Raw genomic sequence first — 25293 nt, 5'->3', positions numbered from 1 at the left:
CAACGGACAATCCTAAGATGTTTCTCTTTCCTTCTTCAGTTCTACAGTAGTAGTACCTGCATCTCTCTAAAAAATCCTAAAATCACACCACCTCCTCCACCACCACCACCACCACCTGTGCACTAATGCGCATGTTAGCTGTCTCTCTGCAATCATCACCACCCTTCAATCCCATGCATTTATTATATTATTACTATAATGCGCCTCTTTTAAATGCTTCTTTCTCTCTCTTTCTTCTAGCTTGACCTACGCTTCGAGGCCTTACTGGCTCTACCTTCTGCCTCACTGACTTCTGCCTTAAATGGATCTGTGTGCCCCTTTTACGCAGGCTTTCCTTCTTATAACTGCACTCTTTCGTTTTTAAATTGTCTCGTTTCGTTCTCGATCTTATTCTTATGTCATTTCCGAAACGTTTCGTTTCATTCTTATCCGCTCCTAGTCCCGATCGGGTCCCGCATTTCCTCTCCGACCCGAGCTGCTCTAAATTGGAGCTTCTGCAGCTCTCATTGACTGATCCTTGCTTGCTGTCTCGTGCATTTGTGTGATCCATGCTGTTTTAGTCAACAAAATGAATCCTCTCTGCTGCATTGCTCCTGTTTCCATCGATCGGGATCGAGCTAACCCGGTTGTGGCCAAATCTGTTAGCCAGTCTCAGTTAAGTATCGAAAATTCTGTTAGAACAGTCAACCATAGCTCTAAACCGAGTTTCTCTGCTCAGGCATCATCGGTGGGGACTGATTTGGACAGGTCTTCAGGCGTTGGGAATCAAGACTTTGAAGATTCGGTAAATGAAGCTAGGGATTCGAAAATGTATAATGTGAACGGCAGCGTCAGTAGCTCTGTGGCGGGGATTCTTTACAAATGGGTAAATTACGGCAAGGGATGGAGATCGAGATGGTTTCTGCTTGAAGATGGTGTGCTATCTTATTACAAGATTCATGGACCTGACAAGATTCTTATGAGTCCGGCGAGAGAGAAGGATGTTAGGGTGATCGGAGAGGAATCCTTGAGATACATGAAAAAAGCTAATTGGAGTAGTAATCGGCGCGCCGTGGGTGCCGCAGCATCCGCTAGGCAGTGCAAGCCATTTGGCGAAATTCATTTGAAGGTTGGTTTCTTTATTTGTAGAGGCGTATGAGGTGAAGTATCTCTCCTTTTGCTTACTTATTGTGGTTATCGATATCTCGGTGTTCAATGTTATTTTTAGTAAAAAAAGAAAACTTTGTGAACGGCTATATTTGGAGGATGTGCCATGTAATCGTCAATTTTTTTAACGCCAGTGATAAATTCCCTTCTCTTGACTTTTCCCCCTGCATTTTGTTGCTTATTGGAATGTGGACATACATGATATTGTTTAATATCCTAGCTTGTGTTTGGTGATTCGGGATCGTCTATTGTTTTGACTTAATGATTCACTGAGCTAGAAACTGCATTGATACGATGGTGTTAATATTGATTAGGTATTGTCTTTCATAAGAAAAGTACTGTGACGCTATTTTATTTATTTATGCACGTACTGTTGTCTTTGCAGGATCCCATTCTAATTTAGGGAATGATAATATTGTTTTACTCTGGTTGTTCTAAATTTATTTCAAAATAGTAGAAATTAACTATCTAATGGACGACTTCCCCACTGAGTACAAATTGTCTCTAGTGAGATCTGATGTCTGTGATATATAAACAATGTTGGGAAAAGGGCTAAAATCCGATTCTTTGCTGGGATTGAAAGGCTGATGAAAAGCATTGTCTAAGGAAGACCTATCTCTTGATTCGAGAGCATATGAAAATCCACTCAGGAATAAAACACTCCTTTAGTGAATGAAATGCTACGAGGTGAATTCAACTCACACTAATAGTTTATACCCAAACGTTGGTCTTTCAAATGGTGTTTTTTAGGACTAGAAATGAATTATTTGTAATCTGGTATTAACTCCCTAATAATGTTAAATGAAGCATGGATGGTATTTGTAAATAAACTCCTAATACTGTTAAATGAAGCATGGATATCTAGGAAATAGTCATTATGCCAGATTAACACCCATATTAACACGAAATCATGAAAGCAGATCTGGATCATTGTGCCCTATAACCCTATTATGCATCGCCATGTATTAACCCAATAGTTGTTAATTGTCAAAGCTAATGAAGTTGGTTGTCATCTCTATGCACTCATGGATGTTGCTTTACTAAAACCAGTGTTTGAAGAGTTACTTCTCATGTTGTTAGTGAATTCCGACACTCGTAAATCTGGCAAGTTGGTGCTTATCCTATTTTTTCTTTCAGTGCCCGTGAAGTGTCCCATTGCATTCGACTATCTGGACCCTGGAGCAGGAACTAATCCTCCTCATGACACAAGCACTATTTATATTTCTTACTTGTCTTATGTATGATGAGAGGCAATAATCTTATGGCCTGAATGTTCTCTAAGTTCAACTGTGTGAATGGTTGCTGAGCATGTGTGTTGGACTGAATTGGTGTGCAGGTATCTTCAGTTCGGGCAAGCAAATCAGATGATAAAAGACTTACCATTTTCACCGGAACAAAAACTCTTCACTTGCGATGCATATCAAGAGAGGATAGAATAGCATGGCTTGAGTCATTGCAGGCGGCTAAAGACCTTTACCCTAGAGTGTTATCAAGCAATGACTTTTCACCTTATGAAGATATTGTTGTTTCAACTGAGAAGCTAAAATTACGGTTACTGCAGGAAGGCATTGGTGAGGCAGTCATCAAAGACTGTGAGTCAATTATGCTCTCAGAAACCTCTGAGTTGCAAAGTCAGTTGAAGGCTCTTCAACGCAAGCACATAATGTTGTTAGACACATTGAGGCAATTGGAGGTACTCGCACTTCTTTTACTCTCTCTCTCTCTCTCTCTATATATATATATATATATATTGCAGAATTGCAAGCATCAAGCTGGACAATTTAACAACTTATTGTCTTTTGTCTTTGTTATGATTTGTTTTGGCCTTAGGTTGGTTCAATAATGTTTTTTCTATTTATACATGTCGTTTCGCCATGTGAGTATCACTCTGAAAGCAGGTTTTGGAGTTTGATGTGATGTAACATTTTTGCTCTAGTGGAGAAAATATATGGTGCCAACATGAATTATCAGTTCAACAATCTGTGTCGTAAAATGATAAAGTGTATTTTTGTCTTTTACCTGTCAGATGTATATGTTCCTCATTTTCTCTGTCTTGTGACCCATTCAAATCACAAGTGGAAGATAACGAAGACGTTTTTCTCACTTCATAAACCTTGGATTCCCCGATGGAAAAGAATAGCAAGTACATGAACTATTGTAAAGCTTCAAAGACATGAAATTGCCGAATTGCTTTGTCCTTGAAGCAAGGAGGGCTTTATTACACTATTATTTTTTATGCAGCTCAAAAATTGCTGAGCTGTGCTTTAAAACATAAATTGCTCATTTTAATTCCCCTTGGCTTTCTTTCGTTCTTGAATTTATATTCAATTTGTAATCAGTTCCCGTTGTTTTTTTTAATCCTTTCTTGCTCGTAGAAAGTATTTCTCCCTTGCATATACTGCTATATCTGGTAATAAAACCTTCCTCTGTCAAGGAGTAATTGTTAACTTCTGAATTGTCTTTGCAGACTGAGAAAATAGAGCTGGAAACCACTGTAGTGGATGAGACAAAGGAACGTGAGTCATACTGTGGACAAGCAAATAGAAGATTTAGTGGTTAGTAATGCTTTTTTATTTTCTGCTCTTGATCATGCATAGCTTTAGTTACTCATAACTATGTAAGTTACATAAGTTTATGTATATAACATATTGTGACTACATTCAGTAAATATAAGAAAAACTACGTTGGGAATGTGTTAATGGAACAAGTTGATATTGTTGATCATCCAAGTATTTTACATCAGGAATAGTTGCAATCAATTATATGCAGCTCTCGGTTCTCAGCTATTTGTCTTTCGACTTGACATGGTTTATTGAATGCTATACATGGTTGTAGTTCTCTTCATTGATCAGATGGTGAGGTTCTACATATTGGACATAAAAGTGGTGGTACTACCATTTAAGCATTTCATTTTATCCATTTAGTCTAGTTTTGTCTATATTAGCACCTATATTACTCAGACTAACCAATTTGCCCTGCCATACCCATATCTACACAAAGCAAGATATGACATGGAATATGTGTAGAAGTTGGATACACCTAGTGAGAGAGACAATTGAAGAGAGTGCTTATCCAACATAAATACATAATTATCTTTCTAGACATTTATCTCTTACAAGTAATTATCTTTGATAATTATTTTTTTGGAGATATTTTTCTTTGATAATATTCTTTTAGAGGTAACTGTTGGATTTGGTTATATTTTGGATATGATCTATCTGCACAGTAGTTATTATTACAGAATTTTATATTTTTTTTTTTATTTATATAACTTATTCAAAAACCCGAATTTAAATTTGGATCCATACCACCATATTTCCTATTTAGGTAATTTACAAGTTCAACATGTAGAGAGTATCCATTTTCAACACCCATACCCGAGTCCGAGTAAAATAGATCTGCATATGTCTGGTTCCTCATTTTGGTCTACATGTAACCTTTTCCAGCTAAGGGAAAAATTGTCCACATTGTTCTTCAGCAAAATCTTTTTTCTGAAGATAGTTGTGGTTATTCAAAATTGACTGATATCCATATTTCTTCCATGTTACAGATTTCTATTCTGTTATGTCGGAGGGTAGTCCAAGTGATTCTGAAGCTGATAATGAAAGTCAAGATGGAGCCGATGTTGAAACGGATGAAGATGATGGCATATTTTTTGATACAAACGACTTTTTGTCTTCAGAAGCTCTAAGAAGTGCTTCCTACAGGAGTAGGGAAACCATGGGCAATGCTTGTATGTATGATAAAGACCCATTTTTTTCTGATAATTTACATGGAGCATTTGAGAAGAGAATCAGGACTATTCAATATCCGTATGTTAAAAGAAGAGATAATTTGCCAGAACCAAAGGAAAAAGAGAAGCCTGTTGGCTTGTGGTCAATTATTAAGGACAATATTGGAAAGGACCTGTCTGGAGTTTGTCTTCCTGTTTATTTTAATGAACCACTCTCATCACTGCAGAAGTGCTTTGAAGATTTGGAATATTCGTACTTGGTCGATCGAGCACTGGAATGGGGGAAGCAGGTCAAGTTTAGCTAGCCTCTCTTTTGTGATGAACAATTTTTAACCTTGATCTCTGTTAGTTACATTTTAGATCTGGTTATAAGCTTTATCTTAAAACAACTACCTCATTGCATTGTATTCTAGCACATCATATGTTTCTAAAATCACAATGTTGTTTGTAGACGATGAATATATCTGTGTTTATGCTTTTTATTTTTCTTTTTCTAGCTCTTAGTTCTAGTTTCTTGATGAGTGAAAATGCTCTTTAGGGAACTAGCTTCTGCGTTGGATCATGGCGAATATTGCAGGACTGTCTGGTTCTGACACAAGGCTGTCTAGGTTTGTGCTGTGCTTTGTGGATGGATTTGATACTTGCATCTAAATTTGTCAAAAGAACAAATAAAGTGTTTGCTGAAGTTCTTGGAAACTCTTAATTGGTTTCTGTGTTTTAATAAGCTTCATTCTTGAGTTCTTCTGTATGTTCTGTGGTAGGTATTTTGTTCTATAAGGATTTTTGATTAATATTCAATATAAAGTAGGGCTTTTACATGTTGCAGGGGAATGACTTAATGAGAATTCTGAACATTGCTGCTTTTGCTGTATCTGGTTATGCCTCAACGGAAGGTCGGCAGTGCAAACCCTTCAACCCTCTCCTCGGAGAGACATATGAGGCTGACTATCCAGATAAAGGTCTTCGTTTTTTCTCAGAAAAGGTACCGTTTTTCATTTATCCTAAATGAGCCAGGAGCATAACCATGAACAATGAATACTATTGTAACAAAAGTGAGTTTGCAATTGTTCCTCATTGTTGATTGCATGGCAATGGATGGTTTAGGATTTTGTCTCATCCTCTATATGCTCTTTGATGGGCCATTTTATGCAGGTAAGTCACCACCCAATGATTGTTGCTTGTCACTGTGAGGGGAGAGGCTGGAAATTCTGGGCAGACTCCAATCTCAAAGGCAAGTTCTGGGGGCGTTCTATTCAGCTTGATCCTGTCGGCGTCCTCACCCTGCAGTTTGAGGATGGCGAGACCTTCCAATGGAGCAAGGTCACCACTTCTATATACAACATTATACTGGGAAAACTTTATTGTGACCACTATGGCACCATGCGGCTCAAAGGGAGTGGCAAGTACTCCTGTAAGCTTAAGTTCAAAGAGCAGTCCATCATAGACCGAAATCCACATCAAGTAATCCTTGTACTTGCAAATCAATGATAATGATCACTCTTCATTATGCACTCTAATGCATTAGTTATTGATGAAGAATCCTTTTTTTTTTCTCCTACAGTTTTTTAGCTCTTATTTTTCTTGCTCTATATGTTAGCTATGTTACTAGAGTATTAATCTAATGCTTGATTCATTAGAAATTGAATTATATGAAATGCTGCACTGCAAGGTTTGCGCTTGTGCACAATAGATTCTTTGAAGCAATCATCATTATCATCATCAGTCACTTATTCACTCTTCTTTTTCTTCTTCTATTCGAAATTGAAGGTTCATGGATTTGTACAAGATAATAGAACTGGAGAGAAGGTCGCAATGTTGGTCGGAAAGTGGGACGAAGCAATGTACTATGTGCTAGGGGATCCAACTACAAAGCCAAAGGGGTATGATCCAATGACAGAAGCTGTCTTGCTCTGGGAAAGAGACAAAGCTGTTAACAAGACAAGATACAATCTCACCCCTTTTGCAATATCCTTGAATGAACTGACTCCTGGCTTGTCGGAGAAATTGCCTCCTACTGACTCAAGACTAAGGCCAGATCAGAGACACCTAGAAAATGGGGAGTATGAGTTGGCAAATGCAGACAAGTTGAGACTTGAACAGTTACAAAGACAGGTATTCACTGGCCTGTGTATATTTGAGTTAGGTGATAAAGAAGCACTAGTGAAATAAAATATGCAAAAATAGCCGGCTCCAAAGTTTTACTCCAAATTAACATATGCAGAGAACTTGAGTTTTCACGTTTTCTTTCAAGCTCTTGTAATTGGAATTTTGGGAGATTATGCTTTACCTTGGTATTTATTGTCATTGCGAATCATTTAGAAATATGTCCTGCTATAGTTTATTTGAGACTTGCAAGTGTTGGTTTTGTCTTAAACAAGAAACAAGTTAAGCAACTTTTGTTTTCTCTGTTGTAGGCAAGAAAGTTACAGGAAAGAGGCTGGCAGCCAAGATGGTTTGAAAAGGATGATGAAGGTCGTTATCGGTACATAGGTGGTTATTGGGAAGCAAGAGAGAGAAAGAATTGGGACGGAATCCCTGATATATTTGGCCAAAGTAGCGATTCAACTTCATGTCTGGTCGAAGAATGATTGCCTTGGTTTCTCTACTCTTCTTTTTATCGTTTTGCTTTATTAATCCAATATCCACCATTGGGAACTGAAAATGTGATTTTAGACGTAGCTTCTTGCGCAGTTACTCATAGAATGCCAAAAGTTCAAGTGCAGTCACCCTAGTAAATTAGTTCATCTCAGTTCTTATCGAGGGATAATTTATTTATTTTGGCGCTTACTCTTATAAACTCTTTGTTTTGTCCGTCTGTTGTGCTTATATTAATTAATTAATTAATAAATATTATAAAGTTTGTCGGCCATTTTTTCTTTTGATGTCCATTCATGATGGAGAAATGACAAAAGAAAAGAATGCGGTAAGTTCTTGATATGCTTTCCAAAATCATATTTGGTAAGAAAGAATGTAATGCCAAAATCTTACAAAAGAAAAAGGAAAAAAAAAAAAAAAAAAAAACAGAAAGCTGACGATCCTGATTATTTCCACGCTTTCTTCCCCCTAAATTGTTTGCCAGAGCGACTCTGTTTCCTCTTCTTCTCTTCCCGAGATCTAGCTGCCCTGGCTTTTTTCGCAGCAAAGGGCATAACCTTCTCATGTTGCTTCTGTCTATTACTTTTACCACCAGTCTGCTCAGTCACCAGAAAAACAGTTGTCAAGCATCATATATAAAAACAGATCTTATGCAAGAATTACTAATTTGAGTAATGAGGACACTCTTCGATACAATTAATAAATATTAAGGAGCCAAAATTAAGAATTCATGTCAACTTCTAGTGGTCTAAGATGGCAAAATCAGAGTAATTTCTCAGGATGAGATGCCCGGTTCTAGAAATTGGACCAAACATGAAACACCTAGTGCACGGCCATTGCCTTCTGTACGAAAACACTTGCATTATATAAGCAATAAGAAAACTGTATGCCATGATCAATTCCAACACAATTTGAATTTAACGGAACAATTTGAACAGCATAGTTAATACCAAAAACTGATTGATTATCAAACTCAAGCATAAGTATAGAAAGCAGGCATATGAAAACCACAAAATAATATATATATAAAAAAAAACAAAGATACCTTTTTGTTTTTAATAGCAGTTCTAGCCTGGTACTTCCCTGTAGCCTCTCTCCCAGCTCTCACTAATGCCAATCTTTCTTCCTTGCTCATCTTCTTCTTCACATGAGCCTATAAAGTGCAACATCAAGTGAATAAAAATCATAGAAGCACACAAAGCCAGACTAGCAAGCTAAACAAACTACAATTGGCAATGAAGTAGAAAACTTACTTCAAGCTTTGCAGGATCCAGTCGCTTAACACTCAGTTGATCAGAACTTGCAACTTTAAATCCTTGCCGAGCTAAAGCAATTTTAGCTTCCTTCTTTGCCTAGTTATAGAACATATATGTATATAATTACCAGCAGGTAATGTCTAAGAGGTTGCTATATAAAGAGAACAAATTTAGAATTAATCTTTCCTATGTATACAGGTTAAAACATATCCATTGTTTAGAAAAATTAATGTTAACTAACTATACCTTCAGTTCCTTTATCCTTTGAAAGTCTTCATTAGAAAGAATGCCATCAGTTGAGTCTAAAGAGGTTTGATTCAACTTCTCTTCAGCCAATCGTTTTAGAGCCCTAAGACTAGTGTCGGCGGCAATAAGTTTTCCATCAAAATCAGAAAACTTTCTCTTACTGGGCTTAGATTCGTTGTCTTCTTTCATGTCCCTGGTATTATAGTAATCACCTGCAAGAGAAGCCTTAGCTGTTTCATGCGCCTCAGCATCATCATCCTCTTCCATCTCCTCCTCATCACTGTCACTTTGGTCACTGTCATTTTCATCAATACTGTTATCATCATCTTCATTGACAGAGTCCTCTTGTAAATCACCATCCCCACTTCCAGAATCATCACTGTACATCTGATTTTCTTCATCATCGCTGCTTGCAACCATGTCATCATGAGCATCACTTAATCCACTGGGTTTATCAACATTATCATCATCCTCCTCCTCCCCCTCCCCCTCCCCCTCCCCCTCCTCCTCCTCCTCCTCATCATCCTGTAATAACTCGAGATCAGGTATATTGCTGACAACATTGACTTCTCCATATGCTTTTGGCTTTGCTTTTGGATCAATAGGACGACCTCGATCCTTCTTAACCAATAGAGAGGGACAGACCTGCAAGAAAAGAGGCAATTAATCTTTCTAAACTATTCAAGCGTATGTAAATGAATGCTGAAAGAAGGCACATGAATAATTGAATAACCCTTTCAAGTTGGTAGGCCAAATACCTCTCTAAATAAAGTCATTAGTGATCTAGCTGCAACTGAAACTGCCTTCTCATGTGATTTTTTATACAATACAAGATCTTGCAGCAAATCTTCTGTCATCAACTAGAAACCAGAAACAGAAAATTAATTATATGCCACTAGACCCCATTTAAAGAGGAATATGAATGCAACAAAAAGAATGAAACCATACAATTAAAGGACTAAATCCCAAATCAGTCTTTATAGAGAGAGAGAGAGAGAGAGAGAGAGATTATTAACAGAGAAGGTTATCTATATGAAATGATAGATTTAGTTACCAGAGGCATACGCAAACATATTTCCCTTATCACATTCAATCCAACAGCGATAGCCTGGAAGAAGCAAGTCAATTTAATGACAGGAAGTGATTTCTTGAAGACAACAAGAATAATAAAGCAAACCAAAACATTTACCTCTGTACGGGATCGATCATGTACAAATTGATTTACTATTTGTTTGAATAGCGGTTCAACTGCATCTGGAGGAACCTGGACAAACAAGGTTATTTGAATTAGCAAGACAGGAATCCTAGAAAGTCAAAATAAGAAGGCCAGAATGAGAGAGCGGTTATAAGTAAAAATAAATAAATAAAGGCAGCATTGCATATAATCAATCAAAAAGCAGAAGCGTACCATATCATGGCATGATTGGACAGCAGCAGCAAGTAAATTTGTGATATCACGTTGATGTGGCTGCACAGACCAATGCAGTATTAGGTCAGAAAAAGAGAAGAGTGAAGCCCATTATAACATTTCCATTAATTACAGTAACAAAAAAATCACATAAAATACCTGCACATATTTCTGAAGAAAAGGGTAAAAGTTCAACAACATCAAGCGGTGCAGTCCAACAGTTCGAGCAACTAATTTCAACATCATCATCTTAACCTGAGATTTGCAAAAGGCTTAATAATCAAAATAAAACTTCCATGTTTTTCTGAAATCTGAAGGCTGGCATATCATTTGCAGAAGGAGGATCTCCATTTAATTCTCCCATTCTAACATTTTCCTCACTTTTGGCTCATTTTGCTTTGTTATTTATTCACTAAAGTCCTAAGAAATACAGGGACACGTCTGTGTGCACAAATTTGTTTTCATATTGAACCCTAGATACAAGGACAGACAAAGAAAATCCAATTATCACAAATGATACTGGAAAATATGGTCCACATACCAATGCAGGATAAACAAAATCTGCCAAAAGGCAAGACAATATATAAAAAAGGTCATCACCTCAAAGCGTTCATTGCAAGTCTGAAGGCGAGAAAACAACTTCTCAGCAAATCCCTGAGAGTAAAAAATCTTAATATCTCTTTTATTATTCTACATGTAAGCTTCCATATCTATGGGTAAAAGTCAACTGTAAGATATGATAACAAGATTAGTGGGGAACCTGTGCATCTTTAAGATGATTAAGTGGTGAATAATAATTAGAACTGCTTTTTTCTGATGACAGGCGTTGCTGCCTTTTCATGCTACGGATGGCACGCTGCAGTTTTGCTTTCTTTTTCTTTTTACTGGATACTGTGCCTTTATGATGTGCCTGAAATTTAAAAGAAAACAAAAATGTTACAAACATGCCCCGAGTCATCTCCTCAAACCCTCAAGATTCTGTAAGGGTAAATGAAGAGCTGCAAAAGGGTAAGTTTCCTGTTTTTCAAATTATATAAAACAGAAAATTAATGTCTTAACTTGAGCTCCTTAAAAAATTGCAATAGAAATCAAATCGTCATCACTAAGCTGTTTAGTGCATCCACATAAGTATCAGGGTATATAAGCAACTAAGCACACTGCATTCCAACTCAGAGGATGCAACTAACCTTATAAATAGCCTCCTTACTGAGGGCAGCTTGAGAACTTTGAGGATTTGTATCATCATCACTGCTTGCAGCATCACTATCATCACTATCGTCACCCTCAATCTTCTCGTAATCTAGAAGAAATGATAGGGCAGCAATCATGATCCTGAAAAATTCGAATGCAATCAGAAATGTTAAAAAGCTGAAAAGAAAAAAGAAAGTACATGTCAACTGTCTAAACCCAAAAGGCATACCTAGATGATGAATGAAAACATGCCATACAAATAGCATTTGCTGTTCTGTCATCGAACCACACCTTTCTCCGGTGAAACTCACATAGTGTGATAAGAGATCTCTTAGCTCTTGCCTCATCCTCTTGCTATTAGAACGGGGGCAACTCCATGATATAAGCACAACAAATCCCAAAAAAAAACAAAAAAAAAAAAAAAAGAGCTTGAGAAGAAAAGGCAAAAAGAAAAAGGAATTAGAAACCTGTAGCATTGCAAACAAGATATTCTGAAGCACCCGATTCTTAGCTTCATTTTTGTGCTTCTTATTCATGCGTCTAATGCTATGAACAACATGAGAGAATGCCAATTTTCTCAAATTCCTATCTCCCAGAGTTTGAAGCTCCATGAACAATGCAAGTGTTTCACTGATATCAACCATCTAGCAGTTAAAAAGACTTGAATCAAATTCAATACTTCAATAAAACATACAACTGCATTTTTGGTTGCCAAGAAACCATATACAATAGAATCTAAATCCAATAATTTCCTTTGGCAGCTCCCAAAAGAATTGCTTAAAGAACCGAAGAAAAGGAAAAATACTTCATTTCATCTGAAAAAAAAAGTAGTACCTTTCGATTAAGTAAAAGAATCAAAGCTTGAGTAACATGACACCTCAGACCCGAGGGTAGGGAACGTGCAGAAGATTTGAGAAACTCGACGAGTTGACTCGGGAAATGGGCCAATTGCTTGGGGTAAAACGGCGTCACATGAGCCAAAAACATTGCTCGATCCCCAAGGTCCTTGGCGATGGTGGGGTCAGCACAAACACCAGACGAGGAGATTGAAATGAAGTTGAGAGCTGCTTGCTGTTGAAATAGCTCGAGAGCTGAGTTGAATTGGCTGTAGAGGAGGCCAAGTTCAGTCTCATAACCTTGCGGATCGATTTTCATTTTGGATTGTAGCGCAGGAAGGCTCACCTTCTCGGAACTCCGGCCAGAGGCGGAGAGCGGCTCCGACGACATGCCGGTTAGAGGATAGAGAGCGGTGGACATTTGATTTTACTACAAAAGATGAGAAGTACTTAGCTCCACAAGTACTTCCTTTGAGTACCAATAGTTGGATTTGGAATTGGGATTTACCCGTCTGTAATGCATAAGCCCTAATTAAACCCTCGATGGAGACTACATTTATACCTCACCGCACCAGACCATTCCTTTACTGTCTGTCTTCAATTTTCACCTTCAAACGACATTCCAGTTTTAGGTAGGCGCTTGTCATCTATGGGTCAGCATTCAGCTTTAAGTACGTAATGTCGTTTATGAAGAAATATTTTGGGCCTGAAGCCCACAATAACAGATATATACGATGCATCATCTTTCCAATTTAGAGCCACTTCCATTGAGCCACTGCAATGAGACTGCAACGCTTAAGCAGTAAAACGGCAATCACGGCCATGAAAAGCAGGCGCTACTGCTGCTCTCAGGTAACGTTTCTCTGTCATGCTTAGTCTTAGCTTTCTTTTCTTTGCTTTATCGACACCTTTTTTGGTTATTTATGTGGTTGCTGCCATTGAACATTGCTTGTGATATACATGGTTTGGGTTAATAGTGATGCAAAAATGACATCTTACTCGAAATCTGGAGGTTTATCCTTTCATAACTGACCTTGACAAAGCAGAATTCCTATGCATATAGGTATATCTTATTTATATAGATGAGTAGCGAGCTCAACTGCGTTTGGCAGAATAAGTTGTTAGTCATAATGATAAGATTAATTTTAATGTTAACAAGTTCTTTGTGAACAATGTTCTCCGAGGGAGCCAACTTGCAGATTTTTCCAAGTAATTGAATATAAGCTTTATGATTCGTGTAGGATCCTTCAGATTAAAATGTGTTCTTTACTGTTTGTGTAATGTGCATATCTGTATAACCTATACTTTATGGCTCGTTAAAATTTAGGATACTGTTGGTAGTTCTAAATTTGTAATTTTTTAAATTTAGGTCACAAGATAGTGTTTTCCCGTAGTGTGGATGTGTTTTTCCTTCACAGTCTATAGCTGTGTTCAAAATCGAAATCGTTGATGGAGCTATCTTTTTCCTCTGTAAAAGAAGATTTGCTGAATTTAGACTAGAAAATAATATTTCTACGCTCATTGGCAGGGTTTTTCTGAGGTCAAACTGAGTGGTGAAGAGTTGTTGTCAAACATGCTTAACAGAAAATGGATGCTGCATATTCCTGATACCAAAATTCACCAAGTAATGCTTTTGCCCCTTCAAGGACAACACACAGCAGGACTATTTGCTGATGTTTCTTTTATAAACAGATCTTGCTCCTATTTTGGAGATCGTGTGGTGGAGAAAGACAGTCAAAATCCATCCTTCTATATTGTGAGGGATGATTTGTTGCATCCCTTGGTAAATGGTAATAAAGCAAGAAAATTAGATGCATTGCTTCCACTCCTTATGGATCATTCAGTAACTGATGTGGTGAGCTTACATTCCCTTTAAATATAAGAAATTCTTGTCACAGGTGTGTTTGTGTACTAAAGTGTGGACATTTCATTTGGTTGTCCCTGTGTTATTTCTACTTCTTGTGAGCTTTTGGAAATCTCATTGATGCAAAGAGGCATAATAGTCACGGTGTTTCTGGAAAATGTTTCAATATAATGGGTTCATCCTTCTTCATGTTAAAGTTTTGGCATAAGAGATCTTGCTGATCCAAGCTTATGATTAATCTCAACTCATTCTTTTCTCATACTTGTTTCCATCTGTAGGCAATTATGACAATATTTGTTACAAGTAATTAATTTTCTATTTTAGGGGCTGTGAAGAAAAATAACATTCAACTGGGACATTTTCTAGGTTACATGTGGAGGCTGTCAAAGTGCACATGCAGCAGCTGTAGGTAGGCTATTTTTGCTATCATAATACTTAACAGTAGGACAGTTGGACTCTTATTTGAGTTTTCTCAAGCTTGCAAGTTTTAATTTGTTTGCTGAAACAGCCATGTTGCACCATGCCTGAACCAATTTACATGTGTTTTTGCAGCTGTTTCATGTGCAGAGGCAGGATTAAATTCACATTTGCTTCTGAGAGGGGAGCAACCTGAAGTCCTGACTGGCTATAACCTGATTTCAACATTACATGGAAACGTAACCTATGTTCCAAGAAATCTTTATGCCCATAGGAAGAGCATGCTGAAGAACCATGCTAATTTGGTGGCAGGAAATACTGGTCATGTTTTATGGTGTGATGATATCCTTGAGACCTTTTTCACAAACCAGACATCTAATGCTTTGAACTCAGAGCAAATGGATGGACGTACAAGCATTGAGAACCATCTAAAGAAGGTTTTGATTGTCAATGAAGGAGCTGGTGATGCTGTAGCATTACTAGGTAAATGATACACAATATTTTTGCCATAAAGCATTGTGATTGCATTTTCATTTGTGTGCTTATGATCAAATCTGACTAAGGATTTCTCCATTTTCTTTTTCTGTTGGGTCAAAATGAGATGCTATAGCATTCTGTCCATAAAGAATTTTATTTATATACTTATGATCAGGGTAAAAATTGGTCGCTAGGGCCTCAGCATGAATACATTTTCTCTGAATCTAGAACCTCGAGGTCCTAATATCAAATATAATTGGAATCTTCATGAACTACAGAACTTGATGTGTTACCCTCAGGCTCATGTATTTGGTAGTCTTCCACATAAAGATGTGAAAACACTACGTTATAATTCTGTAGTTGTCTTCAAAAATTTCTAGATTTCCTTTACGGACCAAGGTTAGTGGTATGCATTTTCTACTTGATTTTTGAATGATTTAAGTGTCCTTTTTTTTTTTTTCTAAAGAATGCTGTCTTCACAGAAGTATCACACTCTTACCAAATTGGATTTTATCATTGATCTTGTTACGAGTTAATTTTTAACAATTTCTGAAATATGGGTTTTTTTTTTGGTATAGGTGTCATTCGCCTGGTAGAGTACTTATGCCAGGATCATTTACTTGGAAAAAAGAGACCCATAAAATTGGTTGTAGATGCTGGGACTGGTACAACGGCAATTGGCTTGGGACTTGGAGCCTTATGTTTTGGGTTGGTTTCACTTTGCATTACATCCTTTTGGTTGAATTGAATAACTTTCTGAATGATTATGCAACTATGTTGGAAAATAATATGTGGGGTACTACTATGTTAAATAGCAAGTAAATGGTTTATAATGGGAAGAGAAACTCAAAATTATGTTACAAGCAAGTCCAACTTATTATGGCGCCAATTATTAAATGAATATTATTTATGAAGTTAATTAATCCTAGGGCCTAGATTTAAAATACTTTACTGATCAAATTTTTTATTGAAGCCTAGAACATACATATATATATTGTAACTATTGCTGTTGCTCCCTCAGGCTCCCTTGGGAAGTAACTGCGGTATTGCTGGTTGAAACAGTTGATGCATACAGACAAAGGGAAAAACACTTGATTTCTGAGTTCAGGACACGATTTGGTTTTCATCTCATCGATCATTGCTTAAATGAAGTCCATGGTGGAATTGTTCATTGGGTAGAGCGCAGCCATAGGAGAAAGTGAGTAACAATTTTGGTTAACATTAATGTTCTTTCAAATTTAGATTTCTCTTTCCCCCAAACCGTTCCCTCACTTAAAATCTGTTTAATCTGGTGTTCAACCTGATGAAGTATGAAAATCGTTGCTTAAGATAGATATGTTAGATATGGATTTTTTTTCTTTTACTGGGATAATCAATTATAAGATGTATTCTGTAGCTGTGGAATAACAAAAATACTGTATTTACATTTTTTCCCAAAGTTAGAAGATGCAGAAAAGGAAAAGAATTCTGAGATAAAATTAAAGAGAGGGAATTGTCAATTGCAAATTACGAGTAAACAAAAGAATTAGCTGATGGGGTTTCCTATGTAATTGGGGGAAATTATGGTTTGATATGAATGTGTCAAAATGATGAGCCCCTTTTTCCTTTTTATATGCTTTACGTAGAGATTAGGCACCTCCTTAACAATCCTTCTGTAATTTCGTATTTAGTATGAGCCATGAGGGCTATCTCTTTGCTTAAAATGCTTTCTAACGTGACCACCTTGAAGGTCATTTGTGCCGCATAGTCCTTTACTGAATTATTCATAATAAAATACAACCCTTAAGGCAAACTGGCCATAGTCTCCAAGAGGAGAATGGAGAATGTGCAGGAACTCGGCTTGCATATTTCTAAGTTTAATTAATCCTTGCTCCCTGTCAGATGGCATATGCATATAATTTAGAATATTAGACATCTACAGAGTGTAGTTTCATAGGAATTAGTTGTTTTCCGATGTGTTTCTTTCACTTATTTATTAAGATGGCTCCTCTGTCTCTCCCACAGATTTGGCAATGTATTGGAAGGAGAGCTAGAGGCGTGCCAACAAATTGCACAACAAACTGGCATTCTGGTTGATCCTGTGTATACTTTAGCTGCTTGGGAAATGACAATCCAACTGAGTAAGGAGAAAACAAAAGGGGGTGCAGAAGTGGTAATGCTTCACACAGGGGGAACTCTCGGCATTTTTGGTTTAGCACAGAGGTACAAAACTTATTTCCGTAACCTCAGAGATGGATTATCTGCTGTAAAAGTTGCAGATGATTAATGTTGTAGATCAGAAACATGGAAATTTTGGTGTAAAAAATTTCTCGTTCTTGTAATCTAAGTTGTAGCTGTGTATGTGCATGTGCTTGCGCACTTGCACATTATCTTGTAATTTGAGGACAAGAATTCTCTTGGTTTTCCTTATTAGTGCTTTAACTTGTTAGCTGATCTGTTCTTGACCTTGGGCTGGATTTTTTGTCTTTATTGTGCTTGGGCCAGTCCCAATTACTTTGGGCCGTAGCCTTTTTTTCCGAATCCAAAAATTCTCATTTTGTGCAATGAATTTGTGTACATCGAAACACCTGTTGAGTTATAAACCAAAGCTAATGTTGTGAACTTACAGTTCTATTCATTTTTCTTTCTAATAAACGTTAATCATGAACTTTAAAAAAAAAAAAAACAAAAATACTTGTGATTACTTGAAATTTTTATTGTTTAATTAATTAGTAACATTTTCTTTTTTTATTTTTTTCTTTTAATCTAGGAATGAAGCCTATAACCTAGCTTTCAACTTACCAATAAATATCATGTCATTTCAATTGATTGCCTTTACGTACCTGCCTACAATAAATTAGACAAGCACTTGCTACTTGTAACCATCTAGGGTTAGTCCAGTGATCATATTTTAGGTTTAAGCTCAATTTCCTTCAAATTTTCAGTTTCTATCTAAAAATGGATTTGTATTAGTGGTCAAATTTTGGGTTTAAACTCAATTTCCTTCTAGTGGGCTATTTTATATTATATATATATATATATATATAATATAAAATTTGTTCCAATGTGTTTCTTTTTTCTTCATAACTGAGTGAATATCATGATTGTACTGTTGCTTGTTAGTTGGAGGTTTAGTGGTTAGGAATAGGAATGGGGATGACTGATGAACAGTGCATGTGACAGTAAATTCTTGGAATTAGGGAACCCATTTGTTATTATAGTATTTTATACATTGGCAATGGCAGCTTCACCAAATATATATATATATAATATAATGTTTGAACATTCTTGGTTGCAGTGTCATTTCTCAATATTAATCTAATACTAAAATAAACCATTTTGTCCCAACACAACACCAAGAAACGATTCGCCACAATAAGCACACATGTCCAAATATTTTTCAATTTCTTTTTTCTTCTTCTCCTTCTTCTTCTAACTTACAATTTGTGGTGGCTTTTGATTTTATTATTATTAATTAGTTCGGTCCAAAACAAGAAGATGGGCATGGACAGGAAGCAGAGTTCCATATAACAAGGGGAGCAATTGAGTATGGTCCCATTAAGCTTTTGTCTCCTGGCTTGTTTGTAGCTTTCTTTTTCATCTTCATTCATTGCTTTTTCTATTCTTATTTTTCTAATAATAAGCAATCAAATCCTTTTTGCTCACCCAATCATTCCAAGCTTATGTTTCGTGAAGTACTATGGAATGTATAATTTTTTTGTTTTTTTGAATTTTATATGTAAAATACTGATTTAAAATGTGATTAATAATAATTTTTATATATTTTTTAACTATTTAATAAGTATTTAATAGGTTTAATTTTATAAATTTAGATGTTTATTTGAAAAGATTTTACAAATTCAAGTACTTATCAAGTGTAATTTTTTGAAAAAAATAATAATTAGATGTAATTTAATAGTATTAGACATGTGTAAGTTGAAATGAAAGAAAAGGAATTATTGAAGAATTTGATGAGCACTAGTTTTATTTTAATGGAAGATAAGATCTTATCTCTTAGACATATATTCCACCATTTACAAAATGTGGGTCTAATTGAGGAACAACATATGGAATGTTTTATGGCTAAAAGAAGTTGTTGCAGTAAATAAATAAATAAATAAATAAATAAATAAAAAAGCAAACATCCCTTTCAATTGCTTTTTCTGCACTGAAAAGAGAGAAGCTAAAATGGCCCATGAACTCCTGTGGAGGAAATGGGGAACACAGTAACACTAACACATCCTAAACTAGGTCCCTATAATCATTATTATCCAAATTATCTTATGATTAATTCTAAAATTTAAACATGATGGAATAGTAATTCAATTATAATTCTCAAATTTTGTAAATTAATTAACAATTTACTAATCATCTTCTACCCCTCACTAAAAGGGTGATGTCCTTTCACTCTAAAGTCCCAACTTTCATTTCCTATATACGTTCTAACATATATTTTTATTTATTGTGGATTGTAATGTTTTTTTAACGTGCTTTTAAATTATTGTAACTGCTACCAATAATACAGTAATACAGAATAAAGAATTCGAAAGCAGCTTGAGTGGTATTTTTACCTATTTATGTTAGGGAAAGAGAAGTATAATATATTGTTTTATTTTTATAATTCGGATATCTAAAAATTTATAGATACAATTCAAAATAAATATATTTACTTTATTATTATCTGACCAAATAAATTGAGAGCTCACAATTATTTACATATTTTAAATATTTGAGTAACTTTTCACGAAATATTAATGTTATATAGATTAATTTTTTATAAAACGAGTATAAATGTTATATTTTCTAACACTGTAAATAATAACACGGGTCAAAATGCTAAAATCTCCTTTAAAAAAAAACTGTTGACAACGCGGCCTATAAGATGATATTTTGAAATGGAGTGGGAGACAAAACGTGTGGGCAAGTAACAATGTTACTAATAAATTACATGGATTTGAGTTAGTGGGGGCATTGGAAATCTCATGTTGGACCTCACATTAGAATCTACCACATACTTAGTAGTTTTTAGTACGTACAAAAATTAAATATTAACTATGTTTTGGGAACTTAAAAAAAAAATTATCAATTGAACATGTTTTATAAAAAGCCAGTACTGGGTTTTCTATGTCCGAGTAATACTTTATAAGATTAAATGTGAAAAATTAATATTTTAATATAAGAAAAAAAAAACAGTTAATTTTTAAAATTTTAATCAAATACTATTTTTCAACAAAGTTGAACTAATTATAATTATTTGGTTTTCATCGTAATAATAAATACATATTATTTTCTCCGTCTCAAAATTATAGTTTCAATTTCCTTTTTGAATATTTCAAAATAATATTCTCATTTGTATTTTTAGAAATATAGGAGTCTAATTAAGAATGTTCTTAAATTTTGGTTTTTGCTAAATAATATTGTTTTTACATGATATTATTCTTGGTGCTTAATGATTTATTTGTTATATTGTTATTGTTTCTTTATTTAGATGATTTTGTATTTCTTGGATTTGATTTTAATATTGTCACAATGGTTTGATTTCAAGGAGCAGCAATAATATTATGATTTTGGAAAAAAAGGAAAGAATAAATCAAAATACATTGTTTAATATAATTAAATAAAAGGGCAATTTCACATTCTCAATATTAATGAATTAATATTTTCTGTTTTGCCAAATATCATTGCCCTTATTACTACGAGACAATTTTGAAATGTGATTGATTTGTTTAAATGGAATCTATGTTTTTATTTATGAATCAAATTAATAATAATAATAATTTTTAAAAAATTATTTTTATTTTACTCTTTTTTTTTAATAATATATTAAGAAAAATAAGAGTGAAAGCAGGAGGAGATGAAAGAGTAATTGGAAGTTTTGGCACTTCCAAAAAAAGAAGAATAAATAGCAAAAAGTTTAAATGTTTGAATCCAATCCAACTATGATATTTGCCAACTCAAATTCCATTTTAACTTGATTCCAAATTGAGCAAGTCTAAGATCACTTGCCCTGTACCTTTTTCCAGTAAATTCCCACCTAAGTATTCATCAACTCTGCACCCTACACTACCTATTATAGACATCACCCCTTTTTTCCATTTTTTGACTCTTTTTCTATAGCTTCATATTTCTCTAACCACAATACATAAAACAGAAAAAAAAAAAAAAAAAGCAAACACTAATAATAAAAAAACGTTTAATTTTTAGCATTTCATAAAAAACTATTCAGACAATTAATAATTAAATATTATTATAACTGTTTACAGTTATCAAAATAACTAATTTTAAGAGATGAAATAAAATGTTTCCAACGATTTACTTCATGCGTTAAAATGAAATCTCAATCTTTTTTTTAAAAAAAAAAGGTGTCTAATCACTTATCTCCATATTTGTTGGTAAATGAATTTTTTTAATTATAATTATTTTAGATTTCAAATATTTATCTTTATAAATTATAGTAAATAAAATTTATTCATTCAACCATTTTGTTAATAAATATTAATAAAATTTAATTTAATGGTTGAAATGTTAATAGAATTAAAAAGGATAAAGAGAAAAAAGAAAATGTGTATCGAACGAGTAAGACAGAAAAATAATAGGGTGCACAAATAAAGTATACGAGTAGTCAAAATATCCACATGAAAAGTACTATACTCACCAGGCCCATTATTACCCTCCAGTTTTTGGCCGACCTTTTGGCTTTTGTGCTTTTGCAATATTGTACCTTCGGTCTCCCCTCTCCATTCACCGTTCCTCCACCGCCACGTGTACGGTCCAACTCCTTTCTCAACCCCATCACCGCCACCTTCCTCCTCCTCCACCACCACCCCCACGATGACCCAAATCAAATCACAATCACAGCTATAAAAAGGTCGCACTTTTCAAGAACTCGCTCAAGGGCATTATCGTCTCTCTATGTATAAAAACAGAAATGCAAAATAAATGGGAAAGGACATTTTTGGCAACTTTGGCTTGATAAGAAAGCTGAGAAGAAAAGGAAATCTATTTCTGCTTTTTCCACTCAAGACTTTCTTTCTTGAGTGAAGATACTTAGAGAGAAGCTAGCAAACAAATGTACTATTAGTTCCGCTGAGAACTTTCCCTTCATCGGAAAACTGTTTTTTCCATTCTTTATAGCGGTTTATCGAAAGACCACCACTATGGGCGAAACCGGTATTGTCCGCTTTCCGGGGAGTTTAGACCCAAGAGCCCAAGAGTTCAGACCAAGAAATAATCCTAGCAACGTTAACTTCACTCAACAAATTCCTCTCTTCGGACCGCCCCCACTGCCACCACCACCTCCCCCGCACCAGCTCTACTATCCCTACGCTCCTCAAGCTGTGCCGTTTAGTGATGGAGGAGTTGTAGGGTACCCGCAGTATCATACTAGTCCTCCAGCATACGTTAGCACCGCCCCGCCTCTCCCGCCACAGTCGGCGGCGCCAACGCGAACACTAGTGCTGAATTTGGTACCGACCGATGTAAGCGAGTCGATGATTAGGAGAGAATTAGAAGTATTTGGAGAAGTAAGAGGGGTTCAGATGGAGAGAATTTGTGATGGAATCGTAACCGTCCATTTCTACGATCTTAGACATGCAGAGCAAGCCTTAAAGGAGGTACGAGAGCAACACATGCACCAGCAAACCAGGATAAGAAATCTCTTCGCTACCTTGGAGCAAAGTCCTGGATTTCTTGGACCAGGAGAGAACTTACTTGCACCACCGCCACCAGCGGCGCGTGGACTCATTGCTGGTTGTGCAGTGTGGGCCCAATTTATTATTCCGCCATGTAACACCGTTCCAGACGGGCATAACCAAGGGACAATAGTTGTTTTCAATTTAGACCCGAATGTTTCTACTTCTTCCCTGGAAGAAATTTTCCAAGCTTTTGGTATATCACATGTCTTTTCTTTTTGGCTATGAAATTTTTGATCTTTATGCATTTTATTTTGCTTCAGTGAGACTATAGGCTTCTAAGATCTGCAAGCGTTTGATTATTACTTTTGGATGGATTTGTCAGTTTGTTCAATACGATGGGTCTCTTTCGTCCTCTTTATGTGTCTCCATAATTGATATCTTTCCAGAAGACAGGAACAAAAAACAACTTCTTCATAGTTTGATTTTGTTATTTACTGCGTGGATTTTAATTATTATTATTATATTATTTTTTTTCTTTAATTATTTTGCTCTTGGATTACAGGTTCTGTCAAGGAATTGAGGGAGACGCCATTAAAGAAGCAACAAAGATTTGTAGAGTTTTATGATATAAGAGACGCAGCTAAGGCTCTTAGAGAGATGAATGGAAAAGAAATTTATGGCAAACAAGTTGTTATTGAGTTTAGTCGCCCTGGTGGTTATAGCAGAAGGTTTTTCAATGCCTCTAAAACCACTTCCATTAATAATACAATCGCGAATGCAAAATTTTCAAGGTATGCTCCACCACAGCCTCCTCTTTCTCCACCTCCACCTCCACCTCCACCATTGCCTAGAAGATTCTCCAGCCGTTCACCTTCTAATATTCCTCCGCGAGCATTTCTTGCTCAAACACAATCCTCCTCTGCGAAGAAAATATCGAATTTTAGCAAAGGAAACCCTAACGAGAATATTAACGATAAGAGTTCAATTGAAGATTCCATGGTTTGTTTGTCAATAAGTGGCGGAGACGGAGATGGAGTTGCTGATAAAGTTAGTGATGGGTCTTCAAAGAGAAATGCAAAGAAAAGTCTGAATAAGGAGACTTGTGCTGCATCTACAAAACAGCAACATAAAAGTAGGCCATGGAAGAGCAGACAAACAAAGAAATTTGATACTCGTTTTCTAATAAATGAAGATGCTATGGTGGAATCGAATTGTAGTGATTCTAGGACCACTGTCATGATCAAGAACATACCCAACAAGTACAGGTTGGTCTCCTATATATATTTCTTTTTTCTTTTCTTTTTTCCCTCATGGTGATTTGTTTTTGAAGATTGCATACCATTTGGGATTCCTTGGTTTGAATAATTGCAGTCAGAAGTTGCTCTTGAACATGCTAGACAACCACTGCATTCACTGCAACGAGCAGATTGCCGACGGCCAGGACCAGCCCTTGTCCTCCTACGATTTTGTCTATCTCCCAATTGATTTCAAGTGATTTATTTTTCTTATTTGGCCTTTTTTTTCCCCCTTCAAGCATTGATGTGGATATGCTGTTTTCTCATTTTCTATTTTGGGTTAACTGTGATTAAAAACAGTAACAAATGCAATGTGGGATATGGGTTCGTGAACATGACTTCTCCCCAGGCAACAAGGAGACTTTACAAGGCTTTTCACCATCAGCATTGGGAGGTCTTCAATTCTAGAAAAATCTGTGAAGTCACTTACGCCAGAGTTCAGGTATATATAATTTCTTATTTTCTACAGACTTTTTAATTAGTGAGTGTTTGCATCTGAATCCCTATGGTATGGGAATATATATATTATATATATTTGAATGAAGGGATTAGAAGCTTTAAAAGAGCACTTCAAGAACTCAAAGTTCCCTTGCGAGATGGATCATTACCTGCCAGTGGTGTTTTCACCTCCGAGAGACGGAAGGCAACTGTCGGACCCTCAACCCATTGTCGGTCAAAAGCAAAACCTTCCCGTGATTCTTGGTTTTCCGATGGACCCTACTGATCTCAAAGACAAAGATACTGACCAAGAAGAAGGAGAAGATGAAGAAGACCTCAACCGCAGCAGCAGCTACAGCTAGAGCTACAGCAGCCGAAACGGCGGCGATATGGGTGATGACGACAAAGACAGTAGCAGTGACAGCCAAAAATAGAAGGAAAAATAGAGGCGATGATTCTCTCTTGGAACTGGAAAGCTTTAGCTGTGATCAACACAGCTGCACCCAATGAGGTCCTTGTTGAGCTCCGAGCCATCTTCGCTAGTTCTCTCGTATATGGATGTATAGCCCTTCCTCACCCTCTCACAGCATAGTCAAGCTTTCCTGTCAACTTCAGGTCAGCTCACCTGACCTTGGCCTGACCACCATCACCTCATTATTAACTCAACTCTCGGTGTAATCTTTGTATTTGTACTTTGAAGTTGCTAGGGTATTAGCAAAGAATTAATTACAAGTTAACTCTTTTGTTTTTCTTTGGTTATTATAAGTGTAAGACTTGT

The 25293-nt window shown here is 35.9% G+C and overlaps 4 protein-coding genes across 6 annotated transcripts; 3 read left to right on the top strand and 1 right to left on the bottom strand.

The window, feature by feature from the left end:
• Nucleotides 1-7748, top strand: ORP1D (OSBP(oxysterol binding protein)-related protein 1D). The gene is made up of 8 exons (XM_012230155.4): nucleotides 1-1108; nucleotides 2483-2839; nucleotides 3614-3701; nucleotides 4697-5169; nucleotides 5706-5861; nucleotides 6032-6340; nucleotides 6647-6991; nucleotides 7294-7748. The coding sequence occupies exons 1-8, from the start codon at nucleotides 569-571 to the stop codon at nucleotides 7465-7467; spliced, it is 2442 nt and encodes an 813-aa protein (XP_012085545.1). The 5' UTR covers nucleotides 1-568; the 3' UTR covers nucleotides 7468-7748.
• A 50-nt stretch (nucleotides 7749-7798) lies between these two features.
• On the bottom strand, nucleotides 7799-12981 carry LOC105644709 (ARM repeat superfamily protein). Of its 2 annotated transcripts, XM_089719754.1 has the most exons (16): nucleotides 12758-12972; nucleotides 12410-12680; nucleotides 12043-12219; nucleotides 11805-11929; nucleotides 11572-11716; nucleotides 11145-11294; nucleotides 10985-11038; nucleotides 10544-10639; nucleotides 10385-10444; nucleotides 10166-10240; nucleotides 10031-10084; nucleotides 9735-9836; nucleotides 8977-9621; nucleotides 8728-8826; nucleotides 8520-8627; nucleotides 7799-8070 (listed from the first exon to the last, which is right to left on the bottom strand). In XM_089719754.1, the coding sequence occupies exons 2-16, from the start codon at nucleotides 12560-12562 to the stop codon at nucleotides 7921-7923; spliced, it is 2193 nt and encodes a 730-aa protein (XP_089575880.1). In that variant the 5' UTR covers nucleotides 12563-12680; nucleotides 12758-12972; the 3' UTR covers nucleotides 7799-7920. The 2 variants fall into 2 exon arrangements, with proteins under 2 accessions (XP_089575880.1, XP_089575879.1); XM_089719753.1 differs by having other exon boundaries at nucleotides 12410-12981.
• A 133-nt stretch (nucleotides 12982-13114) lies between these two features.
• Nucleotides 13115-17613, top strand: LOC105644711 (Pyridoxal-5'-phosphate-dependent enzyme family protein). The gene is made up of 7 exons (XM_012230156.4): nucleotides 13115-13263; nucleotides 13940-14266; nucleotides 14642-14684; nucleotides 14828-15175; nucleotides 15748-15877; nucleotides 16191-16367; nucleotides 17174-17613. Exons 1-7 carry the CDS (start codon nucleotides 13192-13194, stop codon nucleotides 17433-17435), a joined length of 1359 nt encoding a protein of 452 aa, XP_012085546.1. The 5' UTR covers nucleotides 13115-13191; the 3' UTR covers nucleotides 17436-17613.
• A 4337-nt stretch (nucleotides 17614-21950) lies between these two features.
• Nucleotides 21951-25021, top strand: TEL1 (terminal EAR1-like 1). Of its 2 annotated transcripts, XM_012230157.4 has the most exons (5): nucleotides 21960-23035; nucleotides 23345-24047; nucleotides 24154-24273; nucleotides 24378-24519; nucleotides 24623-25021. In XM_012230157.4, exons 1-5 carry the CDS (start codon nucleotides 22306-22308, stop codon nucleotides 24875-24877), a joined length of 1950 nt encoding a protein of 649 aa, XP_012085547.1. In that variant the 5' UTR covers nucleotides 21960-22305; the 3' UTR covers nucleotides 24878-25021. The 2 variants fall into 2 exon arrangements, with proteins under 2 accessions (XP_020539261.1, XP_012085547.1); XM_020683602.3 differs by lacking the exon at nucleotides 24154-24273 and having other exon boundaries at nucleotides 21951-23035.
• The last annotated feature ends 272 nt before the right edge of the window (nucleotides 25022-25293 follow it).

The sequence above is a fragment of the Jatropha curcas genome, chromosome 3 (genome assembly GCF_041381405.1).
Source record: "Jatropha curcas cultivar XTBG-Jc1 chromosome 3, XTBG_Jcur_1.0, whole genome shotgun sequence".
Lineage (NCBI taxonomy): Eukaryota > Viridiplantae > Streptophyta > Magnoliopsida > Malpighiales > Euphorbiaceae > Jatropha > Jatropha curcas.
Note: the sequence above shows the minus strand (reverse complement) of the source record. Positions and strands in the feature narration are given on the sequence as shown.

What these genes read in the sequence shown, in the direction of transcription:
- ORP1D (XM_012230155.4), top strand. Translation starts at nt 569, where the DNA reads ATGAATCCTCTCTGCTGCATTGCTCCTGTTTCCATCGATCGGGATCGA. An exon ending in CACTGGAATGGGGGAAGCAG is followed by an intron (nt 5,170 to 5,705) that starts GTCAAGTTTAGC and finishes TACATGTTGCAG; the next exon opens with GGGAATGACTTAATGAGAAT. An exon ending in TTCGTTTTTTCTCAGAAAAG is followed by an intron (nt 5,862 to 6,031) that starts GTACCGTTTTTC and finishes CATTTTATGCAG; the next exon opens with GTAAGTCACCACCCAATGAT.
- LOC105644709 (XM_089719753.1), bottom strand. Translation starts at nt 12,832, where the DNA reads ATGTCCACCGCTCTCTATCCTCTAACCGGCATGTCGTCGGAGCCGCTC. An exon ending in ATCATCTTAAAGATGCACAG is followed by an intron (nt 11,039 to 11,144) that starts GTTCCCCACTAA and finishes TTTTACTCTCAG; the next exon opens with GGATTTGCTGAGAAGTTGTT. An exon ending in TCCAATCATGCCATGATATG is followed by an intron (nt 10,241 to 10,384) that starts GTACGCTTCTGC and finishes TTGTTTGTCCAG; the next exon opens with GTTCCTCCAGATGCAGTTGA.
- LOC105644711 (XM_012230156.4), top strand. Translation starts at nt 13,192, where the DNA reads ATGAGACTGCAACGCTTAAGCAGTAAAACGGCAATCACGGCCATGAAA. An exon ending in TGATGCTGTAGCATTACTAG is followed by an intron (nt 15,176 to 15,747) that starts GTAAATGATACA and finishes TTTTTGGTATAG; the next exon opens with GTGTCATTCGCCTGGTAGAG. An exon ending in GAGCGCAGCCATAGGAGAAA is followed by an intron (nt 16,368 to 17,173) that starts GTGAGTAACAAT and finishes TCTCTCCCACAG; the next exon opens with ATTTGGCAATGTATTGGAAG.
- TEL1 (XM_012230157.4), top strand. Translation starts at nt 22,306, where the DNA reads ATGGGCGAAACCGGTATTGTCCGCTTTCCGGGGAGTTTAGACCCAAGA. An exon ending in AGAAATTTTCCAAGCTTTTG is followed by an intron (nt 23,036 to 23,344) that starts GTATATCACATG and finishes CTTGGATTACAG; the next exon opens with GTTCTGTCAAGGAATTGAGG. An exon ending in TCACTTACGCCAGAGTTCAG is followed by an intron (nt 24,520 to 24,622) that starts GTATATATAATT and finishes ATTTGAATGAAG; the next exon opens with GGATTAGAAGCTTTAAAAGA.